The 20160-nt window shown below is 54.9% G+C and overlaps 1 protein-coding gene and 1 pseudogene across 2 annotated transcripts in view; both read right to left on the reverse strand.

The window, feature by feature from the left end:
- Positions 1 to 20160, reverse strand: part of LOC146863820 (aldo-keto reductase family 1 member A1-A-like) — a 193475-nt gene that overhangs the window by 16595 nt on the left and 156720 nt on the right. For both annotated transcript variants that reach the window (XM_085628243.1, XM_085628236.1), the window contains exon 8: positions 2400 to 2486. In XM_085628243.1, coding sequence (XP_085484369.1) covers positions 2400 to 2486 — 87 coding nt within the window. The remainder of the gene's footprint in view (positions 1 to 2399; positions 2487 to 20160) is intronic.
- LOC146863821 (elongation factor 2 pseudogene) lies at positions 10774 to 13978 on the reverse strand (annotated as a pseudogene).

Genomic DNA, 20160 nt, shown 5'->3' on the forward strand with positions numbered 1-20160 from the left:
TGTTGTTGCCCAGCTGTAGAATTCTTTGCCCTGAACATTCTACCCTGGTCAATTAGAAACCTGAGACAAAATCTTGACAGAAGATGACCTCTGCTATGGGTCTTGGTGTTTGTTGGTATTAATGAAGGACTTTACTGCATTTACTTCTTGGTGTCTGTGATTACGACATTATTCTTCTTCGGACGTGGTCTGGGACGCAAAGCCCGTGCTTTGGTTGCCAAGGCTCCATGGCAGCAGTTATCCTTCCTCTCTTTGGGCCTGAGCAGAGCTCTGCTGAGGGGGGCAGAGGACTATGCCACCATGGGTATAGAGTGGCGACCCAGCAAAAGGGGGGCGATTGACACTGCTCTCAAAATGGCAGCCGAAGGAGAAACGGCATCGTACTATGGCCTGTAATAGCCAGAACATTCTAGTTTTCTCATTCAGTGAGCACAGGCTAGTCTTTTACTGGTGTGTGTGTTCCCAGGTGGTGGGACTGTTTTGAAACATGTATTATGAGGACAGAAAGCTGGGCACCTTCCCACCTGAATTGAGACCAGCCACAATAGGCCTGATCCACAAAGGGTACAACGCCAGAGGAATGTGCCTCTTGCTGGCTGATATCACTGCTCAATGTAGAGACCAGCGGGCTAGCGAAGATCCTGGCGAATCGATTGATACAAGTAGTACATACACTAACAACCCCAGATCCATCAGGATTTATGTCTTACAGAGCAACAAGGCACAAACTCAGGAGATTGTTTGGGTGCCTGGTGCATAGAGGCCGTCTTGGGGAGCCTGCGGTACTGCTCTCCCTGGATGAGAGAAGGTGTTGGATTCTCTGGTATGGCTTTATATGATGGTAATCATGCGTAAGATGGGCTTTGAGCCATTGTTCTTGCAGTGGGTGAGTCTGCTTTATAGGGACATTGTGGCGTGTTTAAGAGTTAATGGATCGTCCTCAGTCGAGTTCAGTCTGGACAGGGACATGAGGCAGGCCCCCCTATTATTCGCTGTGGCCATTGAGCTGCTGACAGTGTGGCTGTGGGGAGACGCATCGGATCCATGACTGGGAAGAGGTCATATTTCACTACACAGATGATATTCTGCTCTACCGGGTGGCCCCGGACCATTGCATTACAAGGGTTTTGCAAATCATGGATGTCTTTGGCATGTTCTCTGGCCTGCGCAGGAATTTGTGAAAATCATTAGCAATTCCGTTAACAAAGCGAAACCTGGGAGTGCCCCCTTAAGTGGGAAGAAGTTGGTGTACATACCTCAGGATTTACATCACCACGGATCAGGTGCTGTTCTAAACAAAACTGTCTAACCAGGATACTCGAGAACTAAGAAGAGGTGCTTAAAGGACTGCAAGAATTGGAAGGCTAGTGGTACCTGCTGGGCATCTTCACGGTGGGTGACAAATGGACGGATAGGGCGATGATTCCATTCTCTGAACTTCAGGACCAATATGAGTTTGCAGGGAGTCAATATCTCAGTTACCAACACTCAAGGTTTCTCATGCGTAGATACACCATTCAGCTGAGTGACACAGAGGAGGAGACACCTCTGGAATACAGGTGCTGGAAGCCCCACTGGATAGGCAGCAATATCCCAAATGTGCAACATGCTCCTTAGGAGCAGCATCCCCGAGCTGGATAAGCAAAGAGATGGGTGGGAACAGGATCTGGGCCGACTGGGGGACTGCTTGTAGGTACCCCTGCGAGGTGGCCCTACGTGCTGGTTTCCGGTTGGTCCAGCTGAAGATGTTCCATAGGACAGTAATAAATACCTGAGGCACTGCAAACAGAGGACCCTCCTATTGCACACAATGTGGGGTTGCCCATGAAGGCAAGACTAGTGGGGTGGAGTAAGCCGTAAGATATGAGGGGTTATAGACTTCCAGATCAATCTTACTCCACAGTTGGTAATGCTTGGGGTCTAGGGGGAGCAGACATTAGACAAATACATACATATTTTCTGCAATGTACCGCTTATGGTGGCAATGCGCGGCATCTGCAGATACTGGGGGGCATCCGAGAGTGGGAATACAACATGGACTGGTGCATGAGGGCTGAGCGATTGATCTATAAGGCCAGGGGATGTCCAAGTAAATTTGATAAAATATGGGGGCCATGGAGTGGGGCTCGTAGTAAGTGAATCATAGCCATGGACCGAGTCAGGGAAGGGGATTTGAGGGGGGCCTCTTTGGGAGGGTGGTTTGTAATGCGTAAAGTATAAGTAATGTTTTCTCTGCTTCGGTTTATTTGTATGTGGATGGATCATGTACATGCAACCACCCTTGTAAGCCTCAACTTTTACATTGCCATTGTTATGACTCAGTAATGTTTGTACTGGAAACAATAAACAGATTTAAAATCAAAAACATTATCCTTCTATGTAACTCTTATGACACTGACCTCTACCTTTGGAACAATGAGCCTCTGTCCCCGGTGGAACTTCATCATGCTCTCCATATCTTCGTCTGAGAGCGTGAAGTCAAAGACCTGAAAACCAAGGGATAAAATCATTAAGGTGGAAAAGGATTTCCAACATTTAAGTTGCTGTTGAAACGGAAATAGGAGGCCTGTTGAGTTCTGATGGATAACATAACAAAATCTACATCACTTTCCTTTGTCCAGTTTTGCCCCTGGTGGAAATCCCTTAAAGTGTCCTACTGCAGAAGATCTGATCATTCGGATTCCTTTATGGTGCACAAGTACTGCTCTAACTCCTTAGATTAATAGTTGAAAGACTGGAATAAAGTTATCACATTTGAACATGATATGTTATCAATTGAATTTCTGAGACCTAAACCTATGAAAATATACATCTGATTCTTGAAGCTGCTGGTTAAAGGCAGTGAGATGATGTCAGAGTCATGGAGTGAGGCGCTGAGAGCCCAATGACTGAGGTATGTTTGAAGTGATCAACATGTAAGGTATTGAGGTGTGACTGACATGTGAGAATGAATATTTAGCATGTTTTTAGCTTTAGATGATTTCTTTTTGCTGCAGGCCATATTGATGAAATTGGGCTATTTGTATTGATTGTACTAACCATACACACTTATTACACTTTACCCTTTCTTCTAAGGGATTCCCCCAGCCAAGTTCCATTCTTGCACCTATCTGATTTGTTTTCTCACTAAGATTGCAAAATTCACCAGCTCCTTGAATTCCAGCTCTACAGTTTATTCTCCTTCAGTGGTGAAGCTGCCCTTCCAAGGCATTGCCTTTTAGTCCTGGTTGATTTAAGTTTTCATCAGCTACATTGGAGCAGGTTTCTGTTCTATTTCTTGCTCCTCGTGCTCTCCTTTAGATACTTGCCCAGTCAGTGGCTTAAAATCAGGTTGTAGTCTCCTCTTTTACCAACCTACGCAATTCTTCTCTATGAAAGGGAACTGTGGACAGCTGGACATCTTCCATGGTGACCCCATTGTTGAAAAAAACTGCTGGCTCTGTCCTGGCAACTCAAATTATAGACTGATTTCTTTGTTACCAACGGCAACAAAACTCACCAAGTCTGTTGATAATGGTCATTATATATATATATATTTTTAATAACTTTATTTAATGAGTTTAGGCAGGCAAATTGACATTGAAACAAGCTCAACCTCGCCCAGGCGAGACCCAACCAACCCTATGCCCCAAGGTCCCAGCTACCACAACCTACATTGAAGGGCAAAGGTTATACCAACACTTCAAAGAAATTTGCCCACGAGTCCTCCCCCCCTCCCTAACCCAACTCCCCCCAACAACCCCCTCCCTCCCCTGTACCGGTGTGCAACCATTCCCTATGGCCGAAAAGACAAGGCATCCCCTAGTCTGTGGCCGGGGAATGTGAGTCGTCAGTGAGTCGGAGTAAGCGGAGGTATTTGGGGCATGTGACTTCATTAAATTCGTGCGCCAGCAGTGCCAGGATGGGGCGCCAGAAAGTGCAGAAGGAATCCGATGAGTGAGTCAGGGTGGCGTGTATGCGTTCCATCCCAATAATGTACCACAGTTTGTGCAGCCACCCGGTGTGATTCGGCCGAGTGTGTGTGCCCCAAAGTGATAGGATATGATGTACCGCCGCGCCCAGTGCCAACCCCATTTGTTTCCCCCGAATAAACTTCAATGGGAAGGTGAGGGCATTTGGCAAACCTAACAGAGTATAAGCAGGGTAGCGAGGAATTTCAGTGTCAAAGTAAGTATCTATATCGTCAAGGACTGTTGTCCAGAACCCTGTCACCTCCCTTCAGTCCCAAAGGATATGCCTCAACGTGCCCTCCTCATCTCAGCCCCTCCAACAGGTAGGGCTTCGATATGGGTCAATCTTATGAAGGCGGGCCGGAGTTAGGTGCCAGTACAGGGCCACTTTGACGGCTGCTTCTCGACTGGCCTTGTTCCGAGCAGTATGATTCGCTCTGTAGTAGATCTGCTGCCACTCCTTTAGTGAGAAGCTTCTGCCCAACTCCACCTCCCACCGTCGCTGCCCAGCCGAACGCTCCGTAGAGGCCGGCGGCCGCAACATAAGATATAGTTCGGAAATCAAATGGCGGTCAGAGTGTTTCGATAACAGCCACCTCTCATAGGTCGTAAGGTGTCTATTCACCAACGGGCGCGTGTCCGGGTGAAGAAGCCAATGACGCAGTTGGAAATATTGGAATTTTTTGGGGCGCTGAATTCCATGCCAGTGAGTCAACTCCACGAAGGGGAGGAACCCATCCACATCAAAGAGGTGTCCTGCAGACTTACAGGCCGACTCCCGCCACTCCGGAAACGCCCCCGCGTCAAGTCCTGGGGGGAAAGCCGGGTTATCGAACAGTGGCGTCAGCGGCGAGGGGAAGGTCGTAAGCTGCCGCTGGGTCGCTACCGCATCCCACGTCCGCACCACGGAGCGCGTAATGGGAGATCGATTGAGGTACCTGGGCCTGTCTGCAGGGTTCAAGAAGGGTATCTTCCACAAGGAGAGACCTGCCATATCTCTGTCTTGAAACAGCCACCTCTTCTCCGACTCAGGTCTACTCCATTCCACCAGATAGCGAAGTTGGCCGCCCTAAAATACGTCAGTAAGTGAGGAATCCCCAACCCACCTTCATCCGGAGGGCGGCAGGCAATCTCTCTACGGACCTGCGGGCGCTTCCCCGCCCAGATGAAACGGAGTATCTCACCCTCCAGAGCGTGAATGTGCCCCATAGGGGGCACTACTGGTAGTGTCTGAAATATGTAAAGGATTTTAGGCTAGATGGACATTTTAACCGCTGCAACCCAGCCGAGCAACTATAGGGGGTGGAGGGCAGAGTAGTTCCGAGCAATGGTTTGGGCGGTGGATGGGGTCAAGATTATCCCCAGGTAAGGGATTTCGGATTGAGAACGCAATGCCCCAAATCCTGCAGCTATGTTATCCGGAGCAGTCGCATTAAGGCCCAGCGGCAGCAACATGGATTTACCCACATTAACTTTAAAGCCCGAGACTTTACCAAAGTCCGTCAGCTCCTGTAGAAACGCTGGGACAGAGCAACTGGGAGTATCAAGAGTTGCCAAGATATCATCGGCGTATAAATTAACCGTGTGACGCTCCCCCCCAAAGGGAATCCCAGAGATGTCAGGGTGATTCCTAATCCGTTGCGCCAGGGGTTCAATATATAACGCAAAGAGCAGGGGTGATAGAGGGCACCCCTGCCGTGTGCCCCTCTGGATGTCAAACGGTCGGGAGCGGACCCCATTGATCCGAATAGTCGCCGTGGGTTGATCGTAGCAGCTCGCGACCCAGGCCCTAAAACGCGTGCCTATGCCAAAATGTGCCAGCGTCTTATCCAAAAAGCCCCAATCCACCCTGTCAAACGCCTTCTCTGCATCAACTGAGATCAGGACAGCATTCAGGTCCATAAAGTGAGCCTTGTCTATTAAATGCATCAAGCGTTTGGTGTTATCGCTACTTTGCCTGCCGGGTATAAATCCCGATTGATCAGGCTCGATTACACACCGGGCAAGCGCGGGCACAACCTGGCAGCCAAGACACCCGTGAAGAGTTTGAGGTCAAGATTGAGAAGAGAGATTGGACGATACGCCGCGCACTGAGTGGGATCCTTCCCAGGTTTGGGGATGACCACCACCTCGGCTTCCAGCATATCCGCAGGGATGGAGCCCGGGCCCTCGAAGGAGTTGAACAGGCGAGTTAAAATCGGTGCCAGTGGCTGACAGAAGGCCTTATAAAAGCCCGCTGAGAACCCATCCGGCCCCAGGGACTTCAGAGGCTTGAGGCGAGATATCACACCTATAACCTCTTCCACCCGAATGGGAGCATCCAATGCCGCTGCGCCAGACGTATTCAGGGCCGTGACCGCTGCCTGGCGAAGATAGGCCTCTCCCAAACCCTCCAACATCAGATCCCTGCTATACAAAGTGGCATAGAATTCACGAAGGGCTTCCGCAATCCGCTCATCCTCCTCCACCCGCTCACTGGACGAAGTATGGAGGGCCATTATTTTAGATCGCTGAGCCCTGGCCTTAAGTTTACTCGCCAGGAGCTTCCCCGTCTTATCACCCCCGATATAGTAGGAATGTTTAAGTCGAAGGGCGGCGTATTCCGCCCTATCTAGGTCTAAGCTGGCCAGCTGTGCCCTGGCCGCTTTCAGCTGTCGCCACATTCTCGTGGCCCCGGTACGACTATGAACTCATTCGAGTTCCACCACCTTGGCCGTCAGCTCTTCTCTCTTCTCCCTGCGCACTTTGCTATCGGCTGCGGAGATAGCTATGAGCTCCCCGCGCACAACTGCTTTAAGGGCCCCCCATAAAGCTGTCAAAGAGATGTCAGGGAAGTCATTAGTCGTCAGATACTCCGTGATGCGTTTATGTACCTGCTGAACAACGTCGTGGCGCTGTAGTAGGGATTCCCGAAGACGCCATTTCCCCACTTGTCGATGTAGAGGACGAAGGTCAAGCGTGACAGACACGGCGTCATGGTCGGAAAGAGCCGCCGGGACAATATCAACGGCCTGGACCAATGCGTTGAGATCGGAGGATCCTAGAAAGTGATCCAGCTGGGAATAAGTGTGGTGTATGTGGGAATAGAAGGAGTAGTGCGTACTATGGGGGTGGGCCGCCCGCCAAAGATCTATCATACCTCTACTCCGCAACCAATCCCGCCCCGTGGCCGAGATAGCTCCTGCACATCCCTGGCGGTCACCAGATCGATCCCTCCCAGGGTCCATGACGAGATTGAGGTCGCCCCCAATTAAAATGTGTTGGTCGTGGTGCCGAAGGATTTCAGACAGGGAGTCAATAAGAAATGGCTCTTGGCAAGCGTTGGGAGCATAGAGGGAACTGACAATAATGGGGGAACCCCCCACCCAGAACCTGTAAGCCAAAGCCTACCCTTCACCTCCGCTAATTTGTCCCCCACTCTGCCCTGAAAATGTTGCGCCAACAATATCCCCAACCCCCCTTTCTTGTCCGGCATGGATGAGTAAAACTGGTGGGGGAATGCACGGGAACGCATTCTGTGCCAATCCTTAGAAAGCAGATGTGTCTCCTGCAACAGACAAATCGAAGCCCCGGAATTCTCTAGGCAGCTCAAAACTGCTCGTCTCTTGATGGGGTTGTTTAACCCCTTCACATTAAGAGTAAGAACCTAGGTTGCCAAGGGAGACATCAAGCCACAAGGATTGTATATCAGCTGAGGGACAACAAATGATGAGGAGAAAGCCGCGACTCAGTAATGCCGCGATAAGTGGGTACACATTCCCGTGCCTGTCCCTGGCTGCACACCGGTACCCCCCCTCACCACCCCTCCAAAGCTCCCTGCCCTCCCCCGCCCCCTCCCCTCCTCAAACTCCCCCCACAAACCGACACCCCCCTCCCCCTTCCAAAACACCCCTCTCTTCCCCACGCCCTCCCCCTCCCGCAATCCCCCCGAAACAGTTCAGAACATTAACAATTGTCCAGTGTCCGCAGGCCAAGGACCAATGGAAAATAAAGAGCAGGGTGATCATGTCGTCTGGGCGACCCGGGCTCCCAGCCCGCCACCCCAACCCCCCACGGGTGACAAAGTACGATGCTAAATAAGGCCCCCCATGGTAAAATTACGGAGAGACCGGCCTAGAAGTGTCTCTTGTGACGGCCGCCAGGGCCGAGGCCCGTTCAATGGTCATCGTGGCAGGGTCCGGCTTCCCGGCCGTCGTCGGTGATTGACGGCGACCCTTTCGCTGCCAGCCCTCCCTGGAAGAGTGCTGTGACTGCTTAGGCGACGAGTCGGGGCTATCCGGAGCGAGGCCAAGCAGATCCGAGACCTCTTGGAACAAGCGGAGTTGGTGCAGCTTACCATCCCATTGGAAGATTAAGCGAAAAGGATGGCCCCACGAGTAGGACACTCCTTTGGCCCTCAGGATGGTGGTCGCGTCCCTGAAGGCCCTCCGCTTCTGGAGAGTGATGGAGGCCAAGTCTTGATAAAGCGCTATTGCATGCCCCTGATACTTAAGTTGTTGTTTGAGGCGAGCCTCCCTTAAAAAGCGTTCCTTCAAGGGGAAGTCTGGCAAGAAAGCAAAGATGTCCGGTGGGGGGGCCGGTGCCTTCCGTCTCAGGCCCACCCTGTGGGCGTGATCGATGCGAATTTCGAAGTCTGGGCCTGCCCCCAGAATGTCCCGAAAGAGGCCCTGGAGGTATGCAGACACATTTGCCCCTTCCACTTGTAAGGGAACCCCCCTCACGCGGATGTTGTTGCGGCGGGATCTGTTTTCAAGGTCCACCGCGTGGGCCTGTAGGTCGACTTGCTGATCCCGAAGCCTTAGAATTTCTTGCTGTAGCTGCTCAACTTCCGCCGATGTAGACTGCTCTCTGTTCTCTATAGCCACCACACGCTCTCCCAGCTCGTCTACGTCGCGACGGATTTCAGGCACCTCCCCCGCCACCTCCTGCTTAAGAGACTGAAAGTCCTCCCGTAGGGTATTAAAAAGAGACTCCAGAAAGGCCCTGGTGATAGGGACCTCGCCCGCCTGCCGGTGGGTAGGCTGCGTCTGGGGAGGGGGGGGTGGATCACCCCCTGTCTCCAGCTGCCGACCCCCTCGCGAGCATATCCCTCACAGAGCGATCTCCCTTTTTCTTCACGTTAGCCATGATGACACGTCTGATGGGATGACAAAGCGGCTGTTCAGGGGGCGTAGGAAGGAAGCCTCAGGTGGGGTCCGCTCTCGGGCTCCGGGAAATGCGGTGCTGTCCACACCAAAGCGGCCCTCGAACTGCAATAGGGAGCGGGTCTACGCGAACCCAGCGGGACCCACCTCCGCCGCTCCCAACTGTAGGCCGGCCAACACCGATCTTCATGCATTAAGGAGGAGAGGCCGTGCGTGCATCCAAACCACAGGGTCGCTTCAAGAAGCTCCAGGAGGGCCCCGGGAACCATCACCCTCACGGCGAGCAAATCGGAGCACCACACCGCTCCACAGGAATGCCCCGAGTGAAATTGATTGGCGTATACCCCTTCAGCATCCCTCAGATGCAGACAGGAGGTTAAAACCACCACCAGGAAAGACACAGGCGCCGCCGTCAAAAGGGTTCACCGGGCACTCCACAACCCGTGACGTCAGTCCTGTAGAGGGGGCCCTCCCGCTCCTCGCGTGGGGAAGTTCAGCTGCCCAATGCCAAGTCCAGCCCCCGGCAACCAGAGACAGGCAGACGCACTAGGACCGGCACCACGGCCTCAATTTTCAAGCCGGCCGCCGAGCGCCGCCTCAGGCACTCCCACGGCAAGCAGGGGGGCCGCGCTCGTCTCCATCCAGCATCCGCCCCAAGCCACCAACAGCCACAACCTCCACCTGCGTAGCTGCCCCTCAGTCGAACCCATGTAGGGTAATCACGCTCTGAGGGTGACTGCCAATTCAAGGGAGGCAGAATAGTCCAGTGGGGGAGGTTTGCTACCCAATGCAGTTGCCAGTCCACAGCCACAAGAGGCAGCCGGTGGGCGCGCGACCGTGAGACAGCGCTCCAGCACCACTAGGCCCAGCGCTGCGGCCTCAATTTTCACGCTGGCCGCCCAACGCCACCTCCGCTCTCCCCAGGGCAATGGGGGGCCGCGCTCACCTCCTTCCGCCTTCAGCGACGATCTCTGCAAGGGGCACACTCTGGAATCCAACTCGCAGCCCCACGCTCCCGCCGAAGTCAGGTCTCAGAGGCAGCGTCAACTCCTGCAACCATCCGCCGCCGGGACCACAAACAGAGGGCCGGCGCCATTTTATCGCCAGTCACCGAGCCCTCCACCTCCAACAGCCACGGACTCCGCTCCCCACGGGCCCGGTAGCCCTCGATACCAAGGGTCGCCGTGCTCCTGCTCTCTGGTAGGGGGGTATCATTAATGTGGGGGGGCTGCAAGCGCATAGTAACCCAGGGCGAGGGGCCCCAGCGGGAAGCCCCCGAGCTCCACGTCTATTCAGGTCGCCATCTTGGCCAATGTCGGTCATTATATTTTTAACACCATCATCTTGATCCTTCTCGATCTAGTTATTGTGCCAGTGTCGTCAAACTAGTTTAGGATCGGACAAGGTGTCCAAGGTTACCGATTTGTCTAAAATGCTGCTACCACTTCCCCACCATCCGTTATCATACAGATATAATTCCTGAACTTCTTGAGCACCCTTTCAGTGCTCATATGACTTCTGCTCGATGCTTTTCAGTTCATATGTCTCTCTGCTGCTTAATCTCATTGACTGCTTTGGCCTTAGAAGCTTTGCATATGTGAATGATACTCAGATTATCCTTAGATCAGATGGGGACCTGCAGTTGCTCAGAGGCACTTTTTTTTCCTTTTTTTTTGAGAATTCAGATCAGATTTATTGGTTAAATGGCACTAACACATTTGATGTTCATGCTGACAACCACACTGCACAAGATCCTGCCTTCCAACTTTCTGCCCCCAACGAGCTCTCCCGCCCCAAAGAAACCAGGAGTCCCTGTACCTGCAAGCCTTTATAGCCAACTGGCATAGCATCTTGAGGGCCAACTGACAGAATTACTGCCTCATAGGCTTCATCCCTCCTCAAGGGTTCCTTCCTAAAAAGCACCTGTGTTTCTTTGAGTCGCAAATAAATATGAACCAAGCGACTTGGTCGTGTGGTTAAGTGGAAATGTTTTAGTTAACGGCACCGCGTGGAGCCCCCAAAAATAATGTGCAACACAGATAAACCTATAAGGCTGAATACGAATGTACTCTGGAGATCAAGTTGCTCTGCTTCAAGTGCAAGGCAAAGAGATGTCACTGCAGTCTAACAATGCGCCAGCTCCCCACGTTACCATGGCTACATCTTCAAGAGTCCAATGACAGTTGGTTTGTTTGGTGCTGGGAGGACCGCTGCTGTTCTACAATTTTTCCAGGAAGTTGTCCAGTGCTGGGATTCCCTCCTTAAGTCCCTTGCGTTTTCGTGTCTCAGCCACAACCTGGGCTGGGCGGGCAGCGGCATCAAACGGGTCACCAGGCAGAATCTGCCAGTGATCAAACACGCACTGGGGGAAAGCTTGACCGCCTGTGTTAGACCTCAAGTCTGCTGTAAAACCAAAAGACTCGTTTACAGGCAGGTACGCCTTGACTACGAAGATTGGGGTGCCCATCACCTGGGATTCCTCAAACACATGGCCACGCTTCCTGTTCAAGACACCGTAGATTCCGCCAACCACTTGCTCGGGACACTGAATTTCCACCAGATAAATGGGTTCCATGAGCCTGGGCTGCGCAGTAAGGACACAGGCGTAGAGGCACCTCCTGGCTGTGGGAATGATCTGGCCGCCACCTCTGTGGATAGCATCAGTGTGCAGGGTCACATCGTGGACATCGAAGCGAACAGCACGCATGTTCTCCTCACACAGAGCACCCTCCTTGGTGGCCCACTGGAATCCGGCCACAACGCTGTCCTTGATTTCGTTCAGGTACTGCACTCCTTTGGTGACGTCGGCGAGGATGTTGGGCCCGGTGCCGTCGGGACCGAAGCACCAGATCTTGCGGGCTTCGGTGACGTCCCACTCGTACTTCTCTGCCAAGTAGCGGGCACGGGTCTTCAGCTCCTGGCGGGCAGCCACGTCCCCCTTGTCGATGTCCTCGGCCAGCCCGTCTGGGAAGGGGCGTGCCTTCATGTACAGGCGGTTGTGCTTGTTGGGTGACTTGGAGAGGCAGAGCACGCTGGACTCTTCGGCCACCGTCTCGCGGTAGGACACCACGGGGCCGGATTTCTTGATGGGGATGCAGGCGTGATCCTCCTCCAGGTCCTTCAGGCAGATCTCCAGATGCAGCTCCCCGGCGCCGGCAATGATGTGCTCCCCGGACTCCTCAATGATGCACTGCACCATAGGGTCAGACTTGGCCAGGCGCTTCAGCCCTTCCACCAACTTGGGCAGGTCCGCAGGGTTCTTGGCCTCCACAGCCACGCGCACGACAGGGCTGACGCTGAACTTCATCACCCTCAGGTTGTGGGCGTGCTCGAAGGTGGTGATGGTGCCAGTCTTCACCAGGTACTGGTCCACGCCGACAAGACCCACGATGTTTCCGCAAGGCACGTCCTCGATGGGCTCCACGTAGCGCCCCATCATAAGAATGGTCCTCTGGATGGGCTTCAGGTACAAGTCTTCCTTCTTGCCGGGGTGTAGTTGGGCCCCATGATTCGGACCTTCAGGCCAGTGGACACCACACCAGAGAAGACTCGTCCGAAAGCATAGAAGCGACCCTTGTCCGTGGTGGGCACCATTTTGGAGATGTACATCATCAGGGGGCCTTTGGGGTCACAGGTCTTGATACCCATTGCAGCCTCGTCGTCGGGGGGGCCCTCGTACAGGAGCTCGCAGCGGTACTTCTGGGCAGTGACCGGGGAGGGCAGGTGGATGGTGATCATCTGGAGCAGGGCATCTCCGGCTGGCAGCCAGCGCCTCATGACCGCCTTCAGCAGCTGCTTGCCGTCCTTGTCCTTGTCTTCACTGTCCAGCTTGATCTCCAGTTTCTCGATGAGTTTGGCGGTCTCGTCTTTCTTGAAGTTCATGATGGCATCAAACACCTTGAAGATGGGGTCCAGCACCAGCTGGCAGAAGGTCCTCGGCAGTTTCTTTCCATCTGCGTTGGTTGCAGTCTTGCTGAACTTGCCGTTTGCAGGGTCAAAATACCTGTCTCCCCAAAGTTTCTTCATCATATCTTCGACCTTCTTGGCACGCTCTGGGGCACCAAGCTGGGCATCACCCTTCGCGGCGAACTTTGTGACATACATCTCTGCAAACTGTTTCAAGGTGAAGGCCCACCCGTGCAGGCCAGAACCGAAGCCGACAGTGCCAAGCACTGGATCAATCATGATGTTGCCCATAGGGCCTGCCTCCCCTTCGCCATAAGTGGAAATGATAACGTTGACGTTCTCCACAATGCGCTGGAAAGTCTGGTACAGCTCCTCAGCTTCCAGTTGCAGCTCGAGCAGAGCACGGTCCATTTTGTTCATCATCAACACTGGTCTAATCCTCTCGGCGATGGCCTGACGCAGGACAGTTTCAGTCTGTACACACACCCCAGACACACAGTCCACGACTACCAAAGCTCCGTCTGTGACACGAAGGGCAGCTGTGACTTCAGAGGAGAAATCAACGTGTCCTGGGGAGTCGATCAGGTTGATGAGAAACCCAGTACCGTCTTTAGACTGCTTGATGAAAGCCAAGTCATTTTCTGACAGGGCATAAAACAGAGAAATGGCGGTTGACTTGATTGTGATGCATCTTTCTTGCTCGTCCTTTCTGGTGTCTGTGAAACGAGTCTCTCCTGCCCTTGCAGAAGCGATGATTCCAGCTTTGCTGACAAGGGAGTCAGTGAGTGTGGATTTCCCATGGTCCACGTGTGCAATCACTGACATGTTTCGGATGTTAGCCTTCTTGTCCATGATGGCCCGGATCTGGTCTACGGTGAAGTTCATCATTTTGGCGGATGACGGTGGATTCTCCACAGATCGGGAACGGAGAAGGAAGGCGGGTTGGACTGCCTGCCTCGCTCGCGGGACAGACAGGCGGAAGAGTGCTCAGAGGCACTTTAACACCTGGTTAGGTGCATTGGCTACTCAGATGAAGTCTAACTCACTCACTCTGAACGACGACAAGCCTGAAGAACTAGTCTTTGGCAGTCCTACCTGGAGGACCGCAGATTGGTGGCTAGAAAGCTTAGGCACCACTCCTCTTCCTTCCCCTGGGAATGATCTTTGGTACGCAGTAGTCATTCGAGGCACCCACATTAACTTCCATTTACTTTCTGTTGATGAAATTTATCTGAAAGATCCTGCCTTTCTTTTTTTTTTTTTTTTTTTTTTTTTTTTTTAATCCGTTTATTACAGTTTATAAAAGTTACAGGTATGGGCCTACAACCACACGGCCGGCCGCTAGAGCATCAGAAGCATATTACATACATACAGCAAAAAGTCTCTCAGCGGTGCACAGTAGGAAAACAGGGGTAATCAATGGTGTAGGCCACATAGCTCCATGCCCACAATACGGTTCCATTTTCTTAAAACAAAACAACATCAACAAACCACAACCGCAAGGCAACCCGCGATCCAAAGTGACAACACGTGCTCCATAAGTGGGGGATCCAAACAGCAGCAAAACTCTGAAGAGGGGGACGGGAGTAGATCAGGGACTGGGGGACCGCGCGCCCGCGGCCGAGAGAGGGGGGCCATCTAGGGAGACGGAGCAGGCGAGGCAGCCGGTAGCAGTGGCGGCTCACAAATACCCCCGCGGTAGGCGTTCCAGGGGCCCCAGAGTTTCATCCACGCCCCAGGCTTACCCCTCGCCACATACACCACCTTTTCACGAAACATACACCAATCCATATGCTCTTTCCAGGCCGACACCGCAGGGGGCCTCTGGGATCCCCACAATTGAGCAATATCACGCTTAGCTATCATGTATCCCAGAGTCACCCACCGCGTCTGGGGGACCGAATAGTCATTAGGTTCCCAGACATTCAGCAAGCATCTCCTCGCTTCAGGCAGCAGCGCGACACGCGTAACCACTCGTAGAACCTCATGCACACCACGCCAGAATCGCTCCACCTTCGGGCACTCCCACAGTATATGCATGAAAGTCGCCAACGCACCACAGCCACGCTTACACATTCCATCACCGGCAAAACCCATACGTAGAAGCCTTGGCCCCGTCACGTAGACCCGGTGAAGGATCTTGAGCTGGACGAAACGAAGGCGAGCCGGGATGGCCACCTCTTTCGGAGAGGCCACCGCAGAAATCCAATCCTCGTCGTCCAGCTCCAGCCCGTCGGCAACCCAAGCCGCGCGGAGACTAGTCAGCAGGCACGATCTATCGTTGATCAATTTTTTGTATATGAGGGAGATCGTGCTGTCCGGGACATGGCCATCTAGCACTCTGTCCTCCAGGGGGGAAGACTCCGGAATGGATGCGACATCCGGGAAGACGGAGCCCAGCGCATGGCGGACCTGTAGGTACCGAAAGTACTCACTGCCCTGCAGCTGAAACTCCGCCTGCAGCATCTCAAAAGTTTTGAATCCCCCCCTCGTCCAGAGATCTCCCACCGTGCTGATTCCGATCGTGTCCCACTTCTCGAAGCCCTTCGACATCCACAGGGAGCCCAACCTCTCAGATGCATACAGCGGAGACGCTCGGGTCAAACGGTCCTTCCACCCCATAGCTGCATTAGCCGCGTGCCAGACACGCACCATGACACGCGTCGGTCCCGTCAAACGGGAGTCGGGCGCGCCAGAGTAGAGCGCTCGATTATAATCGCCACCGGGCAGAAGCATCCTGTCCATCCCAAATGCCGGGTTCAAGGCGGGCCCGTAAAGGCCATGATTAATTGCAGCTAGTTGGGAGGCCCAGTAATACCGTTTGATGTCCGGGAGGGCGACCCCTCCATCGTACCACGGGAGCGTCAATTTAGCCAGAGCAATACGCGGCCTCCCGTCCCAGAACAGGCGCCGCTGGAGGCCCTCCACCTCGCGAAAGTAGCGTGCCGGGACCAAGTCCATGGTATTCTGGAGGGCGTAGAGGAAGCGCGACAGGGACATCATTTTAAATAAGGCCGCTCGGCCGAGCGGCGAGAGCGGCAAACGCCGCCAGCGCACCACGTCCTCCCTCAAACGCTGGAGGGGGGGCAGCAAGTTCCGCTCATAGCGGGCCTCCGGGTCAAGAGTGATATATATACCCAGGTACCGGAAACCCTGGGAGGCAATCTGGATCGGACAGTCCCGTGGCAGGACCGGAGCCTCCCCGGAAAGCACATAGACACAGGATTTCGCCCAGTTGATGACCAGGCCTGAGTTGCGACCGAAGGAGCGCAAAACATCAACCAGGACGATCAGTGATTTGCGCGGGGAGGCGAGATACAAAAGGATATCGTCAGCATAGAGGGACACGCGGTCCTCATGCTCGGGGGTCCAGCGGAGACCACGGATAGAAGGGTGCCACCGCAGCCACTCCGCCAGGGGCTCCATGGCCAGGGCGAACAGGAGAGGCGACAGGGGACAACCCTGTCGCGTGCCCCGCCCCAGCGCGAATGGGGCCGATACTCGCCCATTCACCACCACCTGCGCCAACGGGCCCGAATATAGCAATTTGACCCAGCTGACGAAACCCGGACCGAACCCAAACTTCGCCAGCATCGCCCAGATATATGGCCATTCGAGCGTATCAAACGCCATGGTGGCGTCCAAGGACGCCAAGATGGCCGGCTCCCGCACAAATGGAACACGCGCGAGCACCCCATGTAAGCGCCGCAGATTAAGCGCCGTGTTGCGGTGTGGTATAAAGCCCGATTGGTCTTGGTGGACCAAATCGCCCACCACGCCAACCAACCGGTTGGCCAACACCTTGGCGAGGATTTTGGGCTCCGCGTTCAAAAGCGAAATCGGCCTATAGGATGTGACCCGTTCACGGGGCTTCCCCTCCTTATGGATCACCACAATTGTAGCCAGACGCTGGTCCGGCGGGAGGGAGCCCTGCGAGTGGGCCGCAAGGAACATCGCGCGCAGGTGGGGCGCCAACACATCCGGGCGTAGCTTGTATAGCTCAATGGGAATACCATTGGGGCCCATGGCCTTGCCGGATGCAACCGAGCGAATAGCCGAGGCAATTTCGTCCGAGGTGGGCGGGGCATCCAGCGAATCCCTGTCCTCCACCGTAAGGGAGGGCAGTGCGATGTCCCGAAGCAAGGCATGGGAATCTTCCTCCGAGCAGGGAGAAACCGGGGAGTAAACTTCGCGGAAATAGTCCGCGAAGCAGGAGACAATGGCTTCCGGCTCGGTGACACACACTCCATCCACGCTCTCAATCAAAGGCACCACGCGGCTCGCTCTCTCCCTCTTATCCAACCACGCAATCAGTTTGCCAGCCTTGTCACCCACATCATACAATCGCCCCTGCTGCTCTCTACTGAGGCCCCTGGCCGCCTCCGTGACGAGGGCCCGATAGGCCGCCTGCTTTAAATGCAACACATGCAACTTGGCGTCTGTTACCCCGCTCCCCAGGTCACCCTCCAGTTCTGCAATTTCGGCCTCAACCCTGGTCACCTCCTCCCGCTCGCGCCGCCGGGCATTGGAAATAACGGAGAGGGCCTCCCCTCTAAGAACCACCTTGAAAGCCTCCCACAGGGAGATGGCAGACGGAACCGACCCCACATTCTCATCAAAATAGCGCTGTAAGGATTTGATCTAGTCGGCACGAATGGTGGGGTCGCGCAAATACCATGCATTAATCGGGGCCACCCTGCCATCCCCCCTCGGGAAGACATCGAAATGCAACAACAATGGGGAGTGGTCTGAGATACCCCGTGCCAAATGGCGCACCTCCCCCACCCTCCCTGCATGGGCCGCCGGGACAAGGATGTAATCAAGCCGCGAGAGGCTACCATGGGCCCCCGAGTGGAAGGTGTACTGTAGCAATCCAGGATGCTTTAAGCGCCAGCAGTCCACCAGGCCCAGCGTGTCTAAAAGGCCGGGCAGCCATGCCTGTGCCCGGGGGAGGTCCCTAGGGGGATGGCGATCCACAGACCCGGAGGCAACCGCATTAAAGTCCCCTCCAACCACCAACAGGCCACTCGGAAGGTCCAGAAGGAGGCGCCCCAGGTCTGCAAATGTAGTGGCTTGTAACCCAGGCGGGACGTACACTGATATAAAGATAAACACTCTACCCTCCATTCGTCCCACCAGAACAGTGTAGCGTCCCCTCTCATCATGACGCACCTCGTCAATCTCCAACGGGAGCGAGTTCTTGACCATAATACCCACCCCCCGCGAGCCCGAAGTGAAGCCGGAGTGGGCCGCCAAACGATATCCCCGCCGATTCATTGCATGAAAGGTGTTACCTATAAGGTGCGTCTCCTGCAGGAAGACAACATCTGGTGAAATACGTTTTAAATACTGCAGGACCACACCACGCTTAATCCTATCCCCCAGGCCGTTAACATTCCATGACAACACAGTCAAATCCCTACCCCCCATCATACGTCGAAACAATCGGTCGTCCCCCACCGAGCATCTTAAAAACGACAAAACAGTTGCGGGTTTGCCTTGCGGTGCCAACAAACAACACACCCCCCCCACCCCCCGGTCCCAACAGAACTCCCCCCTCCCTGCACCCCTGCATGAGCCCAGACAGCCCCCCCAAAGTGCAGTGTGCCTGTTGCCCCATAGCTAAATACTAACTAGTCCCCCAGAGGAGGAGGGAAGCCCCCAGCAGACCCCACCCGACCTCCATGGGAGGGGAACATACGAAAGCAATATATGGTAAAGGAACAACATCCAGAGCAAGGCCTATACAGTCACCCCTCAATTCTGATCCGGCGGGCCCTCCCCGCCAGCCGCGCCCCCCCCGCCCCGATCCCCAGGCAAAGTGTCTAACCAGTCCCCAGCCGCCTCGGGCCGGTCGAAGAAGTGCGTACGGCCATCCACCTCCACCCTCAGCTTAGCCGGAAAGAGCATTGAGTACTTGAGGTTTAGGTCCCTTAGGCGACGTTTAACACCAAGAAAGCTCTGTCGCTGCTTCTGGACCGCCGGAGTAAAGTCTGGGTAGAAGTGTACGTCCATGTTGTCCAGCCTGACCGGTCCCTGTTGCCTGGAGGTCTGGAGGATGGCATCTCTGTCCCGAAAATTAAAAATCCGGGCAATAAGAGGCCGCGGCGGGGCACCGGTCTTAGGGCGGCCCCCGGGGACCCGGTGGGCACGCTCCACCGCAAAAAGCTTACTCAGCCCCCGGGGCTGGAGATGGGTCAGGATCAATTCTTCCACGAAGAGATCCGCCGCCTCCGCCTCTCGGCCCTCCGGCACACCAATAATACGGACATTATTCCTCCGGGCCCGACCCTCGGAATCCTCTAGTCGCCGGTCCATCAGGGCGCTCACCTGGCCAAGCCGGCGCACCTCCCTCTGGAGGGCCACCACGTCCGTCGTGAGGCTCGTTGTGGTGTGGGCCAGGGAGTCGACTCGGTCGTTCGTTTTTGACAAGTCTGCCCTCACAAGGCCCACATCCACCAGGACCGAGTCAATTTTTGCGCCAAGGTATCGAAACGCTGGTCCACTGAGGCCTTCATCTCCGCGATGGCGCCCATGACGTCCCGGAGGGTCAGATCTGCCGGATGGGCAGGTGCCTCCGTCGGGCCCACCGGGGATGTCCGCGATGTCTCCGGAGAACCCTTCTGGAGCGTGTAGCGATCCATACTATTGGCCTGGTGCGCCGTGCCACGGCGAGTTGTCTTCATCTTCGCCCGGTCGCCATCTTGTTTGGTGGACATGCTGGCTCTTCCACCGTCGTGCCAAGATCTCCAAACGGGCCGCCACACCAAATCACGGGTGTCAGGGGGGGGGCGGGGGCGACCACCGGGCCGCGGGTCAACCCACCGCCGGCGGGTCAGCCGGGCACCTGGACAAGGCCACACCACCGCACCCCGCTCCGCAGCCCGACCCCGCTTGAAGCAAGGAGGGCGCAAAAGCGAAAGTGAAAGTGCGGGGTACGCGAGCCGCCCAGCCCCGCTCGCCGCTGTTATTCACTTTGTCCCCGGATCGCCCCACTACTCCAATCCGGGGGGCCGGCGAGGAGTAGGCCGCAACCGTCGATCGATGCTCCCACCGGTGTTCGGGGTCCGATTCGAGCCCAAAAAACGGGCGGCGCCTCAGCTCGGGTTCCCCGACACAGTCCCCTCAACAAGGACAGGATATCGCTAGGATTAATTCAG

Source organism: Triturus cristatus, chromosome 2_1 (genome assembly GCF_964204655.1).
Source record: "Triturus cristatus chromosome 2_1, aTriCri1.1, whole genome shotgun sequence".
Classification (NCBI taxonomy): domain Eukaryota; kingdom Metazoa; phylum Chordata; class Amphibia; order Caudata; family Salamandridae; genus Triturus; species Triturus cristatus.